Source organism: Chanodichthys erythropterus, chromosome 4 (genome assembly GCF_024489055.1).
Source record: "Chanodichthys erythropterus isolate Z2021 chromosome 4, ASM2448905v1, whole genome shotgun sequence".
In the NCBI taxonomy this organism is placed as follows: Eukaryota; Metazoa; Chordata; class Actinopteri; order Cypriniformes; family Xenocyprididae; genus Chanodichthys; species Chanodichthys erythropterus.
The window spans coordinates 36,161,155-36,182,598 of NC_090224.1; the positions used below are offsets into that span (position 1 = coordinate 36,161,155).

At 37.9% G+C, this 21,444-nt stretch overlaps 1 protein-coding gene across 1 annotated transcript in view; it reads left to right on the forward strand.

Moving 5' to 3' along the window:
- The window catches only part of cdh2 (cadherin 2, type 1, N-cadherin (neuronal)), a 54,553-nt gene that overhangs the window by 21,101 nt on the left and 12,008 nt on the right, over window positions 1–21,444 (forward strand). The window contains exons 3-11 of the mRNA XM_067384847.1: window positions 9,976–10,184; window positions 13,352–13,492; window positions 13,654–13,809; window positions 15,633–15,777; window positions 15,861–16,033; window positions 17,380–17,517; window positions 17,606–17,791; window positions 18,713–18,966; window positions 19,996–20,138. Of these exons, the coding sequence (XP_067240948.1) occupies window positions 9,976–10,184; window positions 13,352–13,492; window positions 13,654–13,809; window positions 15,633–15,777; window positions 15,861–16,033; window positions 17,380–17,517; window positions 17,606–17,791; window positions 18,713–18,966; window positions 19,996–20,138 (1,545 nt within the window). The remainder of the gene's footprint in view (window positions 1–9,975; window positions 10,185–13,351; window positions 13,493–13,653; window positions 13,810–15,632; window positions 15,778–15,860; window positions 16,034–17,379; window positions 17,518–17,605; window positions 17,792–18,712; window positions 18,967–19,995; window positions 20,139–21,444) is intronic.

Consider the following 21,444-nt stretch of genomic DNA (forward strand, 5'->3'; position numbering starts at 1 on the left):
CTGAAGAGTGTGTGTGTGTGTGTGTGTGTGTGTGTGTGTGTGTGTGTGTGTGTGTGTGTGTGTGTGTGTGTGTGTGTGTGTGTGTGTGTGTGTGTGTGTGTGTGTGTGTGTGTGTGTGTTCGCAGGTTCACAATGTCCCAGTAAATGTTAAAATAGTTCCATAAAAAAAAAAAAAAAAAAATTCTCACTGGTATGGATTCTAAGTCATTTGTTAGTGAATGATTCCATACTGTAAAGACTTTGGAAAAGTCATGGAAAATCATTGGTCAAATGAGGGGAGGGGGGGACCTGTTTGTTATTCTTGTGCTTTAAGTCAACATGTCATATTTCCATTTACTTATTTCCTCCTTTGTAACTGTGCAATAATAAAAGAACCTCTCCCTAAATTACCGCACTAGTTCTATTCTAGTCTTTGTAATGTTGTCCATTCGTGACACTGCAGCGCTTTGTCCTGGTATAATGCTGTAGGTCAGTGTTTTTTTGTTGTGTAGCTGTCAGACATGGTTCTCTCGCTGCTCTTCTAATCCTGAAAGTGAATCAGGCTGTGGCCACCATAGACATTGAGAGGGACACATTGATATTCAGATCAATATGGTTTCTATGAACCGTTCATTAACTTGCACATTCACTCCAGTTTAGATTCCGTTCTCGCTTCAGATCATACTACCAGACCGCATTTAAGAAACAGCAGAGAGATGCTTTAAAGACAACATTAAATCAATTTGGACTTACTGTAGTAATAAATATCCCTGGTCATAATGTACATCAGTGCATGTTGAAAAGAAATGTGCACTTTCATCAAATTGCATGCTTTTGAAACATGGCCAAGGCCATGTGCGAAAGAATATTAACTTAATGTCATATCTCAAGATGTTTTCACTTTGCATGATCCAGTCAAATACTAATAGATAAAATCCTGCCCTACATTATTGCCTGTTAAATGTTCTTTTTCACCCTGAAATAGCCTTATTAGCACACTTAAATGCATTGTGAATGGCATTTTGTGATCTTTAAGTATGCTTCTCTGAATCCAAAATAAGAAGACCTATTCCTCACATATTCGTGCTCTCTTAAATGTGAGTACTTTATGTGTGTAGTATGTGTAGGAGACATAATAACGTAAAAGAGGCAGGGGACGAAGGTTGCTTGCTACTGTAATGTCTGTCCATTGACGCGGCAAATTTTGTGACCCAGTCAGCGTCCCCACAGGCAACATTGTCACAAAAGCAATTTTCTGGGTTTTCAAACCCAAATACTAGTAATTGTCATGGACATTTGGTCACACATTATAATAGGCTCCATGTTATACAAGAAGAAAATCATGAACAACATGTAATATGGAATTATGTTGTTTGTAATGAATGCTAGTGCACTTAGTTTCTTTAAAATGTAATATTTTTGGATTAAAACTAGAACAATGTTATATATTTTGTGAAATCACAAAATTTCACAAATTTGTAAAAATGTGACAATACCAGCATTTCCACCTAGCATTTTGAACGGATTCTTAAACACCTCTGATTGGCCATTGTTTTCATTCGCTCAACAGATGTGTCTGTGATTGGCTACAATGATTCACGCTTCAAAAACATTGTAAGTCCGTCTATCAGTTGATTTATTCGGGATTCACTGATGGAAGCCTGCTTTCAAATGCGCCCTTGTCTGTGTAAGTGCTTGGTGAAGAGCATCAAATATGTCTATTTACAACATTTTATTGAAGCGTTGATCATTGTAGCCAATCACAGACATATGTGTTGAGCATGTGACAACAATGGCCAATCAGAATCCATTCAACAAATGCTAGGGGAAAATGCCGATATCGTCACAAAGTTGGTACTTTTGACAACACTAGTACTTACACTATCCAAAAGTTTCCATCAATGTTTAAATCCAGAGAAATCAGCAATTTTAATCAGTGTAACGCCCCACGCCATTAAGTCGCCTGTCAATGATGTCATATCCGTGATAAACTTACATACTGTGCCTTTAAATTATTTTCATATGAAGTAGCTCAGAAAAGATGGAGCCATTTGCTGTGGAACAGTCTGGTGTGTTTGAAACAGTTTCTGGATAATGTTATGAGATGAAGGTGCTGAAATGTATCTAATGTTCTAGCAGGAATATTGAGTTTAACTGCTGGATTGCATTTATGAAGGCTCAAGACGTGCTTGACAATTAGTCAGAGGCATTAAACATCAGTTTATGCTTTGTAAAACAGCAGTTAGAAGTGTTTTTGTGTGTGTGAGGACGAGGAGGACAGACAGCAGTGGAATGTGCTGCCCGCTTTAGGTGCTCAGGATCGGGCTGGCGTCGAGCCCCTGCCATATGCTGCCTGTGTGTGTGTGCTTCAGTGTGTGTTTATGTGTGTGGCTCTGTGCACGGTCATAAATCCTAAGTCCTCACAGACACCACCAATCTAGCGAGGTCAGAGGTTAAAATGACATTGCACGCATGCGTACATACACAAACACACATGCAAAACTGGAGCGTCGCTCTAAAAAATTTATGATTGAAAAAATAACCTAAAGGCCCTTAGTGCTATTATGATGCAGAATGAATAATTGAGTTCGTCTGTGACAGAGATTATCCAGTGAATGCCAGAAAAATGATTTTTTTCCCCCTTCTGCATTCAGTATCGCACATTTTATTTGTGTCTGTGTTGGAGGTGTCTGCTGTATTGGCATTAATGGTTAGAAGCTGACAAATGCTCTGCATGTGAAATGCGGTGGTGTATAGTTGTATTCTGCATTGTGGTGTATATCTTATTCGCTTGTTTAGCATCCAGGTTATGTACGAAACATTACTACACACCTTCTTCTAAAGGAGCAAAGCATTTGCAAAAACACAAAATTTACATGTAAATCCAAACTATTCAAATGATGACGTCCGACTTGTTAGCAGGGAGTAACCACATGACCAATGCAAAAATATACTGTAGTGCTTTAAAATACCATGGTACATGTCCAAGGCACAACAATAAAGATGCATTGTCATGGTATCTGGTGCTTTTTGAATATATATGCTTTATATAATTCAATCACCTATATGTGGTATGACACGACTTGGCGATCTGTGTGTGTGTATATACCACAATCAAAAAAACAAAAAAAAAAGGCTATTAACAGGTTGATTATTTCAATCGAGACCCAACAGTAAAGATTCATAGTTTCGATTTTTACTTATTATTATTACTGGCACCGCTATTAAAGAAAATGTATTTTAGATATTTTACAACATAGCATAATGTTATCATTTAAATATTTCTTTAAGATAAAAACCTGTATATATATCGCCAACTTTTTATATAACGCCATTAAATGTTAACTTTTCTTGAAAATGAAATAAGATATTAAAATCAATAGCAGTTCTGTTGTATATTATACATTGATTTACATTTATAAAACGATTGATTTACGTATATAGAATGATTTACAATTTTCAAAACATTCACACACAACTCGTTCTCACAGTTTCTACAAATTCTCATCTATCTCAGCAGCTAGATAACTGTACTAGTGCACAATTCACAGAAAGCATTCTGTTACACTGACATCACATTAGTGTGAGAAAAAGGTACGAGGCAGAAAATGAGTGTGATGTTGCTGGTCTCTCTACATGTATTTATCCGAGCGCGCATGCATTTGCATGTGATCAAGTCATTTAACAGGTTGAGATTGAGCTTAATCAGCCGTGAGATTCACCATGTTCTTTTGATCTAAAGTATAAATCTGAACAAATGAGGAACGAGACGAGAGGATATTTTAAGAGGGTATGTCATATTCTCTTTCTATGTTTTACTCGCTCTGTTTTAGGGAAAACAGCATGAGGCAAGTAGAAACGGTATGTTGTTAGTTGTACTTTTGGATCAAAGGCTTAGATGATTCACATTAACAGAGGAACACATAAAAGCAGCTGTTACTCGCCATTATAACATTTTGGCAACTAATCAATAGCCATTGGCTCATTATAGGAGCTACATATTGTGCTGGTTTCCAAAAGAGATAATGAATCCCTTTATGAGCTGAAAAGCTCTAACAGTTTAATGTGCACTTTGGTTTTCAAATTGATTTAGTTCCCATTGGTGCATTTTCTCAGTCTGCGTTTAAGGTGCATATGTGAATGTGTCTGTCTTTTTGTGTGTTTTTGGCCGTGGAAGTGCGTATGAGTTAAACCTAAGTTGCCATGCCCACCGAGGGATGTGACTGAGCGATGTGGCCATTAGAGGAAGCTCACCCATAGAAAAGTCATGGAAAAAGGGCAATTATAGGCAGGCGGTACAAAAGACAGCTCAGCTCGGTGCGGAGTGGGGTCCTAAGTGCCACATCCATCTGAATTCTTTCACAGGAAGGCTCAGTATGTCTCGGAGACCATGAAACCCCAAACGACAACATTAAGACAGCTATTTTACGCTCTCTCATGGGGGCGGTGGGCTAAACAAAACTATTTTTCCATTACTTTCCTCATTTATGTCTTGCTGCTACTAAAAGCTTACACCAGTTGAGGCTGGCTCGTATTAAAATGAAGTAAGAGTCCCATTGGGAAGGAATAGCGGGGACATTTTGAGCGGTAAAGATGTGAAGTTGGTGTTGAATGCTAAATGCTAATGGATGAAAGAGATTGCTTACAGAGCACATCACACCTCTGCCGGCTCACCGGATCAGCACTTCAGCTTAAATATGCATGTGTGGCCGGGCCCTCGTTTGCAAAATATACAGGACAGTTCACCTTAAAATGAAAATGATGTCATTATTTATACCCTATATATATTATTTATACTGTATTGGACATTTCTGTGGAGCACACAACTCGTATCATACTACAGGAGTTCAGCTGTCAAACTCGATAGACAGGACAAAAAATAATAGTCCAAGTGACTTGTAATTGATTGTAATGTTACAATCTTTCTGAAGTTAAATAATAATTGTTATTCAGTGAAAGTTGTGTTTTGGCCATGTCCGAGAAGTTGGTGAGAGCTTTAGGGAAATTGTTGAATAATGACTTAAATTTCAGCCTATAAAGTTAGAATTTAGAATACAAGTCTTAGGCCTTGTTTTTACCTGGTATTAAGATGCATATTATAATATCACCACCTCTTAATCTGCACGTTTCCACCCACGGTGCCGCCATTTTGTTTTTGCAAGTGACAACGGTGTACCAGTTCTATCACCATGGCAAAAGTTTGAGCAAAGCATGCTAACTTTTCTGACATTGGCTGCACAGACGAGAACTGAACACTATTTAGAGTCTCATTAGCTTGGATAGCCTGCAAGTTGACCCTGGCAAGCTTGATTGCTAAAAAAGGAGCATTTCTGTCAAAGCGATATTTTGGAAAAAATATGAAACCATTCACAGCATTCGATAGCAATCATAAACGTTAGCCTGACGTGTATGGCTCTGTTTGGCAATTAAAAACGCCATGTATAGTGGGCGTCCACACAGAAGATTAACATGCTAGTGGATGAGTTGAATCAACTCCACAGCAACTACATAAATTTATCCACTAACCATTCAGAAACGTCTAAAAGTTGTAACTTCTTCCTGAGTCTCTCCATCAGTGTCGACTCCGGTTTGAACAATGTAAGGCTGAACACCGTAACTGACAATCCTCATTTTAGCTGCGTGAGATTCTCCAGCTTTGTTGTTGTTGAGCTGTTAAAGCCCCGCCCTCTTCTGGAAAGGGGGCAGGAGCTCATTTGCATTTAAAGGGACACACACAAAAGCGGCATGTTTTTGCTCACACCCAAATAGGGGCAAATTTGACAAGCGATAATAAATGATCTGTGGGGTATTTTGATCTGAAACTTCACAGACACATTCTGGGGACACTGTTTTCTGTTTGTGAAAATGGGCATTTTAGGTTCCCTTTAACATTGAGGACAAAGACAGCAGTAGGTTTATTAGGCTGCTGTCACTTTAAGAGCTGCTTGTATTCAACATACTATTACACGTGTTTTCTTCCTCAACTTTTTACATTCACTTAAGACATAACCGACTGTTTCACAAGTACACTTACCTATATGGGTATTTTGACATAATTTTGTGGGAATTTGTCTGTTTAATTGCAAGACTTCACAGACACATTCTGGGGACACCAGAGACTTATATTACATCTTGTGAAAAGGGGCATTTATAGGTCCCCTTTAATACCAGGTGTAAACAAATATATATATACAGCCTCTGTGGTGTAGGACAAGAAAAGCATAAAAAAAAATCTTCAAAGATTTCTACTTTTGTGCTTCACAGAAAAAAAAAAACAGCATACAGGTTTGAAATGACATGATGCGCGAGTAAATAATGGCAGAATTGCTTTAAAATCTCAGTTCCCCTTCAGTCTGCCTCTTAAAAATCATTCTGGTGATTTTGAAGAGACATAGTGAAGGGCAACTGACTCTCGTCTTGCTTCTCAAACACGTCTGCAGCGTCTGATCACCTTCTCACACACAGATGCAAATTCATAGACACGCATGCATGCGCATATCAAGCCTTTTAAATCTAAAGCTTGCATTTAGCACTTTAACAAATTATTTTCCATCTCATTGGTCAAGGTGACAGAAAATTGATTATTTTTATTTAGATTGTATCAGTTCATTATAGATAAATCAAGAACTTGTTTGTCCCCTGATTTTGTAGCTAAAGGATTGAATATTGTATGTCATACATCCTACCATCATCAATACTTAACAAATAACAATAGACATAAATGTCAGACCCTTCAGTATGAATGAGGTTGATGAATATAAATGGGTCTAGAATATAATAAAGCCAAATGTAACTGGAGAAACCTGGTTTGTAGAATAAAATCTTAGTTGTTCTGTTTATCCTAATCATATTGCGGTTTGAAGACCCATAAATGCACACATTCATTGAGAAAACACACGCAAGCTACCTCGGATTTTGCTTAAAATAATCCAGTCGTTTACCTCTGTCTTACATTAAATCACCCTAATAATTAAATCAATTTCCACTGTTTTGCCATAACCATGTTTACTCGTGAGACGTGATGAGTAATGCGGCTTTTACTCGCTGCATTAAGCCGAGTTTGCAGGGATGCGTAAAGAGACTGCAGACGAGAAGAAAGACTCAAAGACACTGTTTTCTCTGTTTCATCCGTTAGAAGAGCAGCATTCGGTAATGGAAGGAGACAGCGTGGTAGACGTATAGCGCTCGACAACACCCTCCCCCCGTCCTCATGAAAACTGCACAAGAAAATGCAGCTGCAGGCGAAACTGGTGCAGCCATCTAATAAAACGTACTCAGTGCACTTCTTCAAGCTAGACTGACACGCACACACCACCTACCTCGCACCTGCCGAGCGGCAGATCTTGTGCCACCGGGGCAATCGTGTTACATTAAACGCATTACTCCGTGATGGGTGCTGGTGCGCCAAGGGCCAGAAGAGGAGTCTTTTCATTTTGAAAAATGAAAATTAAACAACATAGGAGGCCCTTTATGCAAGTAATGCGCAAGGACGTCAAGACTACCAATATTAACAATCTGATAAACATAATAATTGCTCGCCCCCTTCAGCAGGTCTTTATCTAATAATCAGCAATAAGGTCTCATTGGTTGCCATGTCTAATAATAGTGAGCGATTATTTTAGCCTACTATAATACCCTGAGAGGTCCTCGCATAATAAATGGTGATTAACAAGAGTGAAAGGTGTAATTTACCTACGGACCTGCCTAATTGCTATACTGCAAATCAGCGTTTTACCTCGCACATGCATGAGAGCAAAGAATCGCAAAAACAATGCAACACACACACACACTGAGAGCGGATTGGTAGAAAGCCACCTGTGAGACAGAAATTCATCTGTGAGGAGGACATGTAGCCTGTGCTCGCTGGTGTGTGTTCCTCTGTGAGAGAAAGGATGGAAATTTCCACGGGGTTGGAAAATTGCCTTTTGCACCATTTTTATTGACAGTGATAGTCGAGAAAGGACAGGAAATGTTCAGGAAGTGACATGAGCTGAAGTTTTCCTCCATGAGAATCATGGTTCAGTGTGTTACAGCTAAGCAAAGTCACAACTGTATAGGGTGTAGAGCTGGGTTTTGATAGATTTGGATGTATTTTTTGATCATGATGTGCATTTTGCTGAGATAAGAAAGAAATTCTCTCTGCTACTTTCAGACTGATTCAATCCGTAATTTGTCTGGTTGAAAAAAGATCCAGCTAAAAAGTTTTGGTTCATAAGAGTCATTTGTTTATGAATTGGACTACATTGGTCAAGTCTATGTGTGCTTTTGCAGGCTGAATTTGTGAAAAGTGAAGTATTATTTGAGGAAACATGTTTTGCTCTGAAATACTTGGAAATTTGTTTAAAAAAAATTAAGTAAATTTGAAAAATGTACTGTAATATAATGATATGCAAATATTAGGAGTGTAATAGTTCAAATAAGGACTACTGTTAAATAAAAAAAATCAAACTACCAGCAACAGCACAAATAAATACAGTAGATCAAAGATACAAATCAAATAAACAGTGCTTTTCAGGTTTTTCAGGTATCTAACAGTAGTTTTTTGAGGTACAGAAATTGAATAAAGTAATCAAATGTAAAATAGCATCGGATATAATCTTCACTGCATAAATTAAATATAGATTAATCATTATTAAAGTTACAAAAGCTATTCAGTCAAGAGCAGTGAGTGATTTCCTTGTCTTTTGTTGTTTGATTAACATTAAAAACACAGACTGCAGGAATATTATGCCACTGTCACTTTAAGACATTATGCACTGATCCAACATAATGACACTCGAATATCTTTCTCGAATGTTCACGTTCACTCACCTACTATGTTTGCTAGAAAACTTTATTGTGATTTTTTTGCTCATCGCTGCTGTAGTGTATTGGGAAGCCAGAATGCGTATCCGTCAACAGAAACACACATTAGCTGAACTGTCTGTTTTATGCATTGTTATTTTCAGCAAACCATAACATAGATGTGTCAGATTTAAAATGAACCGCATGTCGAACCTTGGGTTGAGAACAGTACGGTTTGATTTTTTACGGAGAACCGTTACACCCCTAGCGAATATAATGATATGCAAATTGATCATGCATATTCAACTGTCTGTGCATGTTTGCATCTAAGTGGCCAAAATTTTACTATCATACCAACACTAATGTGCTTACATGTGTTTTTATGAATTGTTTATGTCCTGACAGGACTAATGAACGGCAAAATGAATCCCTGTCAGTAATCGCGCGTCCACTGCAGCTATATACCGTGTCACGTTAACGCTCTGCGAGAAATCACGTGCGCCGTCCACCTGGGCTGGATAATGAGATCTGGCGTTCTGCTTGAAAGATGAAAAATGTCAGACAAATGAGCCCAGTCAATACGAGGCTTCTCGCAAACAAATGCGTGCTGATAGGAGAGCGTCCCGCCGTCGCTCTCAGTTCTGGGCGTGTAATTGTCTGTCTGTGTTCTCTAATTGCGGCATAATAAATAAAGCACATTCATTTGTTTATGTCTGTACTTCTAATGCGATTCCCTCCAGTGCTGTGCCGCAGATACCTCTCAACCCGGCTTTTTCTCAGTTTTCCCTCTTTTTCCCTCCCCTCATCCCTCTCTCTCTTTGTCTCCTCGTCCTCCTGTTCCTCCATTCCTCGGCACACCTGGGGGCCTGCAGGGGATGTCTCAGCATGAATAATGCAGAAGAGCTTCAGAAGTTGTACCTGCTCTCCTTTCCTACCATCTCTCTCTCTCCCTCTCTCCCTCTCTCTCTCTCTCTCTCTCTTTCTCTCTCTCTTTTTCTCTGTGTCAGTGCACACTTTCCATCTCTTGCTCTCCTTGTCCTCACTTTTAAAACCAAGTAAAACCATTATTCCCTTGTGGAGGAGCGGGAATGTGATTTCCTGTGTGCTTGTTTTTTTTTTTTTTTTTTGCAAAAAAAGAAAAAAGATGTTTGCAGTTTAAAAACAAAAGCAGGCCTGGACTCAGTCCACTCTATCTCTCTTTCTCTTTTGCAGTGGATTTCGTGGACTGTGGCAGAGGCTCCGGCTTGCGCTTCGAGAGCGGAGACCCTGCGGATTTCCGGATAGAGGCAGACGGGACGGTTTTCGCAGCGCGAACCCTGCAGCTCTCCGACAGGAAGGGGCGGAGCATGGAGATTAAGGCCAAGGACGTGAAGTCTCAAGAGCAATGGCTGGTACACGTCAACTTCACCCAGCCCAAGCAGGTAGGAAGTCAGGCGCGCTCGCATGTTAACAGGGAACGGCGGCTGCGTGACTGCGAAAATCACACTAATTATAACTGTGTCAGATCGCTAACAGCGCATGGCGTTTCTAAACTAGCCTCACGCTGCAATTACACCATCAAACAGCCATTGTGCGAATGTGAGCTCACAAAAATGTCTCTCTTTATCCGAGGGCCTCTGTGACAAAGCCAAAGCACTAATAAAACTATATTAGAAAATTAGCAGAGCACTAACACGTTGATAGTAGGGCTGTAATTAATGTTTAACGATGCTAAAGAGACATTAAGGCAGGAGGATACATTAGACAGTGGAGATCTGGACCCTCAGCTTGGGAACACTAACCATATGTCTCATAGCCCTGCCTTCTGCTCGGAGACAGGGAGAATTTACTCTTTATTACTGACGCGCACATGCCCACTCACTGCCGCCAAGGGGAAGGAGGACGAGAGGAGCCAGCGGGGGGACGAGAGCGGATAAGGGCGAGATAAAGGCCGAGATGGTCGAGGAGGCAAAGGAGGAGAGGGCGAAGGAAATATTACCCCTGAGTTTGCTGGTGATGCTAAAACCAAGCAACTCTGGGAATACCATGGCGATTGTAATGAGCTTTTAATTTGGCCGTTAAGTTTTCTAAAGAATGTGTCATTAGACTAGTTTTGCAACTAATCCCACTCCTTATCTTGATATGTTTTAATTACATCTCTGTTTTAAAGTAAGTAGCAAAAACTATGGAAGATTGTTTCCACCACGGAATAAAACAATTTAAAAGATAATTACGACTTTTTTTTCTCACAATTCTGACTTTTTTATTGCAATTCTGACTTTTCTTGTAATTACAAGTTTATATCTCACAATTCTGACTTTTTCTTGTAATTACGAGTTTATATCTCACACTTCTGACTATTTTCTCACAATTGTGACTTTTTTCTCACCATTCTGACTTTTTTCTCGCAATTCTGACTTTTTTCTTGTAATTACGAGTCTATATCTCACAATTCTGACTTTTCTTGTAATTACGAGTGTATATCTCGCAATTTGACTTTTTTCTTGTAATTACGAGTCTATATCTCACAATTCTGACTTTTCTTGTAATTACGAGTGTATATCTCGCAATTTGACTTTTTTCTTGTAATTACAAGTTTATATCTCACACTTCTGACTTTTTTCTCACAATTGTGACTTTTTTCTTGTAATTACGAGTTTAAATCTCACAATTCTGAGGACCGACTTTTTTTCTTAGAATTGCAAGTTTATATCTCACAATTCTGACTTTATTGTAAGATGTAAACTCGCAATTGTGAGAAAAAATGTCAGAATTGTGAAAGAAGTCTCAAAAATGTCACAATTACCTTTTTTATTTTTTTTTTCAGTGGTGGAAACAAGCATCCCTAAAATGTTTAAATGGCATTTCTCATGTATTAAACTGAAATACACTGTACACTACCATCCAAAATTTTGGGGTTAGAAAATTTACAATTTTTGTAATGTCTCATATGCTCTCCAAAGCTGCATTTATTTGTTTAAAAATACAGTATAAGTTACAGTAATATTGTCAAATATTATTACAATGTAAAATAACTGTTTTCTATTTTGATGGTGGGTTTTTTTAAATGTAATTTTGTCCCGTGATGGCAAAGCTGAATTTTCAGCAGCCATTACTCTAGTCTTCAGTGTCACATGACTGAAACATTTCTTATTATTATCGATGTTGAAAGCAGGTTTAATGCATCCTTGTTGAATAAAAGTATTTAAATATTAAAATATCTTTAATATTAATATCTTTAAATATAAATCTTACTGGCCCCAAACTTTTAAACAGGTAGTGTAGATACATATTGCTGTTTATTACTATGAATTGATTTACTGGTGCATTTGAATGAAAATTACTATATTCGGGGTTCCCATGATCCTGAAAAACATGGAAAATCAGGGAATTCAATATTCCAAATAATCAAAGGTGTGCTTTCCAGAGCTCTGTAAATCATGACAATAAATGGAAATTAAAATCTTAAAAGGCCATGAAAATATAATTATTTCTTGTTATGGTCAAGTATTTTTTCAGCTACAGATGGCTCGATAAAGTGAAAACTCAATACAAACCCTATTAAGTATTCACAAATGGCTAATTAATGGATAAATCATTGAAATTAATTGGCCAGAAAGAATGGGAAGCCTGTATCCATCATTCTTAGAAAAAAAAAAAAATGTGGAAAAACATGCCTTGCTTAATTTAAAGTAGATTTTTATTGTTTTTACCTCTTTCATTAAACATTTCAAATTTCATTAAATTTCATCAATAGCCCAGCCCAAGTTTATACAGATAGAAATAACAGATAGAGAAGGCAATGAATGTGGAATGAGAGAGAAAACAGGAGATATGAAAAGTAAACGAGAGCGAACTGAGGCGAAAGATGTTTTTCCAACAGTTCAGCCGATGTTTATGTTGTCACTTTGTTAGTTTGGAGAGATAGTGAGACTATGAGTAGGTACAAGGCTAACGAGTTAGCTCATCACCTGAGTCATAGCAGCGAGAGAGAAAAATGAGAGAATCCATCTCCTTCCATCAACGCCGAACTGCCACCCGCCCCCATGTCGCTATCATTACCTGCAATATTTCACCACCGAGAGGAAGAGAGAAGAGATAGGTCAAGAGAAAGGGAGGCTTAGTTGATATCAACTGAGAGGAAATATTGAGTCCCTTCATAAGCAAACACACTCAGATTTTGTACTTGCATAAAGAAGTCAGTCTTTGTATTGTGTTGGACTCTTAACTGAACACTCAGAGGGGGTTTTGTTCTGTATAACACTAAGAGCAGGGCAAATGTCTGGTCAAGCACATCTCTGACTGCCTTTGGCGCTGAATAACAAGGCTCGTGGAGAAAGAAAATGAAACAACTGCAAAGTCGACACACACTTTCACATTCACTATGTGGGTGTTACTGCTCTGGGATTTAACGATGGAGCAGCAGTGATATTTATGACCCCATTACAGAGGGTAAAATTAATTCTGTAATTATTTGGGGCCGGGTCAGATGTATTGCGAGTGCTGCAGTGTGGGTGTGTGCGCATCACCTAATGTACATTGAGCGTGTGGGTGTTTGTGAATCTAACTGTTGTTCTTTTCGCCGTTTTTTTTCCTTTTTCTTTGCCAGGTGCCAGAGATACTGTTTCCGCGGCACAGTGTGGTTGTCAAGGGCGACGGCAGTGTGAATCGCGTGAAAAGAGACTGGGTCATTCCTCCTGTCAACGTGCTTGAGAACTCCAGAAAACAATTCCCCGAAGAGCTTGTGAAAGTGAGTGTGTACACAAAGAAAAACAACATTGGTTCATCATGTGAAGTGTAGTTGAAAACGTACGATAAAAATAAACGGTAATTCATTCATCGAGTTGTTATGCACCTGCGCAGAATTCAATTTTATGTTTATCCTGCAAAATTTGTGCGTTTGTGTTTCAGATCCAGTCAGATAAGGACAAGAGTAACACACTGCGCTATAGCGTGACTGGGCCAGGAGCCGACCAAAACCCCACCGGCCTGTTTATCATCGATCCCATTTCAGGAATCCTGTCCGTCACCAAACCGCTGGACAGAGAACACATCCCCAACTTCCACGTAAGTGTGTGTGTGTGTATGACTCAGTGTCTTGAGAACTTTTGTGCACATTTCATCCTAAAAACAGGTGCGCAAAATTCTTCAGATTTATAAAATCTGAAGAATGATCTTATGAATTCTGTCATTAATTACTCACCCTCAAGTCATTTCAAACCTGTTAGACTTTCATTCATCTTCAGAAAACAAATTAAGATATTTTTGATGAAATCTGAGAGATTTCTGTCCCTCCATTAACAGCTACGCAACTGAAACTTTGATGCTTCAAAAAGTTTGTAAAGGGATCGTAAAACTAATGTGTTGACTAATTGAGTGATGTAGTATTAATTTTCTGAAGAGATTCGATCACTTTATATGATGAACAAATTGAATTTAGGCTTTTATTCGCATAAACATTCATCAACTCACATCAGGTGTGGTAAATGGAAGCTCAAGCATGTTTGCTTGATGTGCGAGAACCAATGAGGTTCATTCTAATGTTCTAATGTGTAATTAGCTACAAAAAATATATAATTTTATTACTCCTGCATGATGCTAGAAGTATAAGACAAGCACTATTATAAATCTGGCGTTTATATTTGGACACAGGAGTCGCCAAATTGCCCAATAAAAGAGTTTATTTATTACTTAAATTTTCATTTAAAGTTTTTTTTTTTTTTTTTTTAATAAACACAAACGTGTGCATGGGTTAGCCTGCACACTTTTCAATGCCTGTTTCTTGCATACACAATGTTTAAACATCAGGCTTTTGGTCTTTAGATCTGTGCATTCCATCCAGGACAGAGAGAAGCCCTCTAAAACTCCCAATAAATTACATGTGTCATAGTTACCATGGCAGCCAGTCTGAGAATGTGACCTTTGACATCCCTCTAATCCACTGTACCGTGAAGAGGAGAGCAGGCAAAATTAAACTCGGAGGAGCTTATCCTAACACTAAGTCACACACACACATTCATTCATTGTGCTCGCAGGGGGGCATTCCCTAAATCTGGCTTTTCCTAAGTAAGAACAATCCTCAATCTCCACTGGAAGTAGTTTCAAACTTTTCCTGCCTGGTTTCAATACCCTTTCACTTCACTACTGGACCCGAGAGGCTGTTAACCTCCCTCAGTGTCCACCTAATCCACATTCAGATTCAAATTATGCAGAGATTACATGAATATAAAATGTTTTGCTTCCTAATGGTGCCAGAGGTGAAGCATCAGGCTTCCTTCGGATAGCTCATGCATATATGCAGGAGACCTAAAACTGCTCTAGCACACAAACGGCAACCAAGTCAACTGCAGCAGTTGCTTAACCCGAATGACCGCTGTAAATGAGTGTGGCGGTAAATAGCCTCTTTTCCACTGACATTGTATTAGAGTTACAGTTTTCCTCATTTGGCTGCAGAAAATGTGTGAAATGATTATTATAAATGTCTTCTGAATGTTGCATCAAAAACAGCTCTTAATGGCATAAACACACTGAAACACACTGTGGATGTTCAATGATGTTCTCAAAACTCGTGATTCTGAGAGCAGTTCACTGTGTGCATCATACTTTTATTTTAATACTTTTATTCATGTGTCTGTGAAGTTTCAGCTCAAAATACCCCATAGATTTTTTTTAAAATAATTTTTTTTAAAATATATATATATAAACATACCAATCCCAAACTTTTGAACTTTTGAACTGTAGTGTAATTTCGAATCAGAATAACAGTGAAAGGGTAGATGTTGTTTGCATAGCTGCACAGATGTAGACTTGTGTGTTTATTGTTCCAGCTTTTGTTTTCATGAGGAGTTTTCATGTAAACGGTGACTATAAGTGTGTGTTTGCATTCACAGCTACGCGCTCATGCCGTGGACATCAATGGGAACCAGATGGAGAACCCCATTGACATCATCATCAATGTCATCGATATGAACGACAACCGGCCCGAGTTCACACACCAGATCTGGAATGGAACCGTGGATGAGGGCGCCAAACCAGGTACACACACACGCTTTTGACACAGTTTATTCCACACACCTTCACCAATGGAGTGAAAGCTGACATTTATTACTCCCTTCTAGGTACATTTGTAATGACAGTGACCTCCCAGGATAAGGATGACCCAAATACAGCCAATGGGATGCTCAGATACAAGATCCTCTCACAGACCCCCGAAAGCCCCTCCTCCAATATGTTCACTATCAACAACAAGACCGGCAAAATCATCACTGTAGCTGCAGGCCTGGACCGTGAGGTACGAGGAAGTGTGTGCTATAGCGGAATATCAGAAATTCACAACAGAGGTTCAAAACCAGTTATTCTATAAATATTTATATATTAAAGGATTAGTTCACTCAAAATTGAACATTTTCCCATGATTTACTCACCCTCAAGCCATTCTAGGTGTATATGACTATCTTCTTTCAGACGAACACAATTATATTAAAATATATCCTGGCTCTTCCAAGCTTCATAATGGTAGTGAATGGTACCTTAGATTTTGAAGTCCAAAAAGTGCATCCATTCATCATGAAAATAATCCATACGACTCCAGGGGGTTAATAAAGGCCTTCTGAAGCGATGGGTTTTTGTAAGAAAAATATCCGTATTTTTAACTTTATAAACTATAATAACTGGCTTCCGGTAACGGCTGTATGCGAGTCTAGTTTCCACGGATGAAGTGTTGACGAATACGGAAGCGCAGAGGATCAAAACAAAACACGGTCACAAATTAGAAGTCTAAAACAGGAAGTTTTAAAGAGAAATGTCGGACGATTATAACAGATATGGAGCTTGAGTTTGTTGCCCAGCCCTATTTGTTTGAACCGCGAGAGATTTGTGTACAGCTGTTATCGGAAGCCAGATATTATAGTTTATAAAGTTATAAATATGGATATTTTTCTTACAAAAACACATTGTTTCACTTCAGAAGGCCTTTATTAACCCTCTGGAGTCGTATGGATTACTTTTATGATGGATGGATGCACTTTTTGGGGCTTCAAAATCCCCATTTACTATCATTATAAAGCTTGGAGGAGCAAGGATATTTTTAATATATGATTGTGTTCGTCTGAAAGAAAAAAGTCATATACATCTAGGATGGCTTGAGGGTGAGAAAATTATGGGATAATTTTCAGTTTTGGGTGAATTAACCCTTTAATATAGTATTTCTAAATGTTATGAATTAGATTTTACTTTTTATTTTAATTTAAGTTTTATGTGCTTTTTATTTTTTATGTGCTAATTTTGTGCTTTTGTATTTTTTATTGTTTTCAAACTATTTCTTATAGCTTTAATTTATTTTATTTTATTTCAGTTTTAGTTTAAGTAATTTTAGAACTTCAACTTATTTTAGTTCAGTAATTTGCTGAAGCAACATTTCTAATCTTCAACTATTTTTTTAAGTTTGTTTTTCATCGAATATAGCCTATATATTTTTAGTCAATTACTGAAAACTATTTAAAATAGTAACAACAGTTTTTTAAGTAATAAGATGCAAACATAATGCTTCCCATATTCCACGGCGAGTAGAGAACCACTGCATGTAAACCATTTCCTTCTTGTGTTTTCAACCCAACTTGTTTTTTTTGTGCCGAGCAGAAGGTGCCTCAATACACCCTGATCATTCAGGCTACCGATATGGAGGGAAACCCCACTTATGGTCTGTCCAACACCGCCACTGCTGTCATACGCCTGCTGGATGTCAATGACAACGCTCCGGAGTTTACCCGAGAGACTGTGAGTGACACACACAGAGACACTTGAACACGCGTCTCGCGAAAGCCATCTTTGCTGAAAATCGATCTCTCTCTGTCTGTCTCTGTAGTTCCATGGTGAGGTCCCAGAGAACCGTGTGAATGTGATAGTGACGAATCTCACCGTGACTGACAAAGATGAACCGGGGACTCCCGCCTGGAATGCCGTGTACAGGATCATATCTGGGGATCCAACCGGACGCTTTTCCATCCCCACTGACCCTGTTACCAACGAAGGCCTTGTCACAGTCGTCAAGGTAACACTCTCAAACTTACTGAGAAATGAACATACTGTGACAGATCAGGTCTGGAATATGTGAACGATTCTGCTCCAGATCCAGATAAGCAGAGAGATACAAAAAGTGAAAAGTCTCAGCACTCTGCTGGTTAATCTGAGTTCTTCAAGCCTCCTCTGGTTTTTTCATGACAATAAAGTATATTTATAATGCAATGCTAATCGACATAGCTTTTATTCTATTGTATAGAATACTATGAAATAATATGTTGTGTATGTTGCCTGTATCTCACAGAAGGATGTTTTCAAGCACTCGACTGAAATTATGAAGTGAATTTGGAGTAAATGATGTTATTAAATGCTGTCTTTTGTTGGACAAGAGGTTCATAAATGCTTCTCATGTTTGGAAAGATGTTTTTTGCTTTTTCAAATGCACGTTATAAGTGTCTCAAACTCGCAGTGCTTTCAGCATCATTTACTACTGATCACAGAGCCGTGCTTCACTGACAAGCTGCGCATAAAATATAATCGCAGCCATTGCGTTTCCATAACCCCGCTTAGCCAAATCACGATTTCGCGTTCATTTTGATTAGTCGTGCAGCCCTAAACTGTTGAATAAACGCTGTAAAAATGGGTTGTGTTGCTATTCGCTAGAGTCTCACTAGAGGCTCATAGGCACGGGTTCAAATACAGAGTAAAAGACGGTCTCCATGGAAACAGCTTCCACCTGCTGTTCAGCTGAGTTAATGGTTTATATGTCTTCTAATTGAGAATGAGTCATTCATTAATTATTATTCAAACATTTCTCCTCTGTGTATTTAATTGCAACACAATCCATTCATTGTATCATTTTGATTCTTTTCCCTAACAGCTCCTTTAACTTGATTGTGTGTGTGTGTGTGTGTGTGTGTGTGTGTGTATGTGTGTGTGTTCTTATGTACAGCCAATTGATTTTGAGATGAATCGATCATTCATGCTGACTGTTGTCGCTGAAAATGAAGTGCCGCTGGCAAGCGGGATCCATCGCACCCGCCAGTCTACAGCCACCGTGTCCATACGTGTCATCGATGTGAACGAAAGCCCGAACTTTGACCCCAACCCCAAACAGATCAGACTGGAGGAGGGGCTTCCGCAGTGGTCGAGTCTAACAACTTTTACTGCTCATGATCCAGACAGATATATGCAGCAGACTATTAGGTATTGAAACACACACATGCATCTACACACATGGTTGGAAAGGATTTTTTTTTAAATTGGAGAGTTTTATGCACTATGAAGAACAAAGCAAAGCTTTCTTGCTAGTCCACCCAGAACATTTGATGAAACTAAGCTGCAAGAATGTATCTCTCAGAAATTGTCGCTCAGTCAATCATGTCAGAGGTTATTTACATACAGAAGTCTTAAAGGCGCAGGAGCAAAAAGAAGAGGTTGTAACAAAGTTATGTAAAATGAATGGCCATGAATATGGTCTATATTAAATATGTCACAGTAAAAATTGTATACTATCTAGTATTTTTTTTAAATAATGTGAAAAAGAGTTGGCATTATGCAATGATAAACGTTTAAACTACTATGCTACATTGTTGTCACATGACTTCATTATGTTGCATGTTTTATTTAACAAAAGATTTTCAGTTATCATTCTCAAAAAAATTATTATTGATAAACAATGTTTATAAAATATATGTGCTGTCAAATAGCATATGTTAAAAATTGTCACTAATTCCAATGTTTACACTTTTTTACAATATTTACACTGATTGTTTAGTTTTATTTATTCAGTATTATAGAATTTATTGAATCATTTGAATATATTTAAATCATCTTTTAATTTTTAAATTTTCATTTAATTGAATATTTCTGTATAGCTTTATTTATTTTTATTTCTGTGTTAGTCATTTCAGCACTTCAGCTTAAACTTATTTATTTCAGTTTATCTTGTTTAAGTTTTTCTTGTAATATTTATATTTTTTTCCGCTTTATTTCAATTAACAAAAACAATTTTTATTAGTTTTAGTTAACAAAAGCTACAATGGTCACACTGGAAATAGGAGGTTAAGTTAAACACACTGCAATTTGACAAATGTAGTATACAGAGTATATACTGCAGAAATAGTAGGCCAGTATAAAAGTATATAAACATTGTGTTTTGTAATGTTTCTCCCATTTCAGTGGTTAAATGAATGAATGTTAACCATCTCTGTTTGGTGTGTTTTTGTATTAAAGGTACTCTAAATTGTTTGACCCCGCCAACTGGCTGGAGATCGACCCCAACAATGGACGAATTTCCACAATTGCAGTTTTGGACCGAGAGTCTCCCTATGTTAAAAACAACCTCTACAATGCCACATTTATGGCCTCTGACAACGGTAGGAGCAACAGTGTTTGTATGTGTATATATATGCAGAAGCAGTTGAGATCGACTGATTCCATTGATTTTAGCTGTAGGGAGAAATTGCAACCGAACAAACTCAGAAATATACGCGTGCCCACACATCCATGTTAATGATCACACTATGCAACATATGCAAACTCATTCTGAATGTCTATGTGCTCACTTTCTTTGGGTTGTTCTTTGAAGCAGCCTCTCCCATATGCACATACACTACCCGCTGTGTGAAAGAGTCTACAGAAGTCTGCTAGGCCCTATTCTGCTGTGGTGTTTAACATTCTCGCTGCATCAGAGCTCTGAAACAAACCCCCTCTCACACACACGCTGTAAATTTGAAAGCTTGTCTCCAGAAACACTCACTAAACAGTTGTGCCATTTTTGTATGCGGTATCTTGAGTGCAAAAACCCACCTGTTATCCAATTTAAATGTGCTGAAATAGCAATGAACTGTATGTAAATGAAGTCATTTTCATTCTTTTTAGCATAAACACACCTTTCTATGCAAATTAGGCTTGTTATAGATCAGCACTGTTTGCGTGAAATCAACTACTTGCATGGGCAATTATCATTGTGCTGGAAAGCAGGGGTTAATTTTGTTAAGCAATTTTATTTAATTAAAAAATTACTTATTTAAAAGGGATGTTTGTGTACATTTCCTAGCAATCACTGAAACTGTAATTGATTAAATTATGGAGAAGAGCGTTGTATCCAGCTGTGTGCTGCAGTCAGTATTTTAAAGGTAGATCGCAGTGGTGCAGTGATGCTGTACAGTTACAGAAAATGTTTTATATTATTGTATTCTGCTGCATCCATCACAACCGAGCACTCGGAACAGATCTGGGGTGCATTTCCCAAAAGCATTGTTAGCCAGATACAAAAATGCTGGGTTAAAAACAGCCCAAGTTGGGTTAAATGTTTGACCAACCTGCTAACTTAACTATTGTTTAAAAATTACTGTATTGCTTGCTTAAAATGAACCCAAAATAAGTTGAAAATTAACATTTATTCATATGTTTAAGAAGTGAACATTTATTCATAAGTTTAATAAATAATAATTAAATAAACATTTATTAAATTGCTTATTAATTGTTTACTTTTGATTATTATTGTTGCCTCTAGTAATTATGTGTTGATTTTTAATTTCCAACCAATTTTGGGTTCATTTTAAGCCAGTCATAGAGTAATTTTTAAACAATAGTTGAGTTAAATCTAACTGCCCAGCAGGTTGGTCAAACATTTAACCCAACTGCTGGGTTTGTCCAAATTGGGTTGTTTTTAACCCA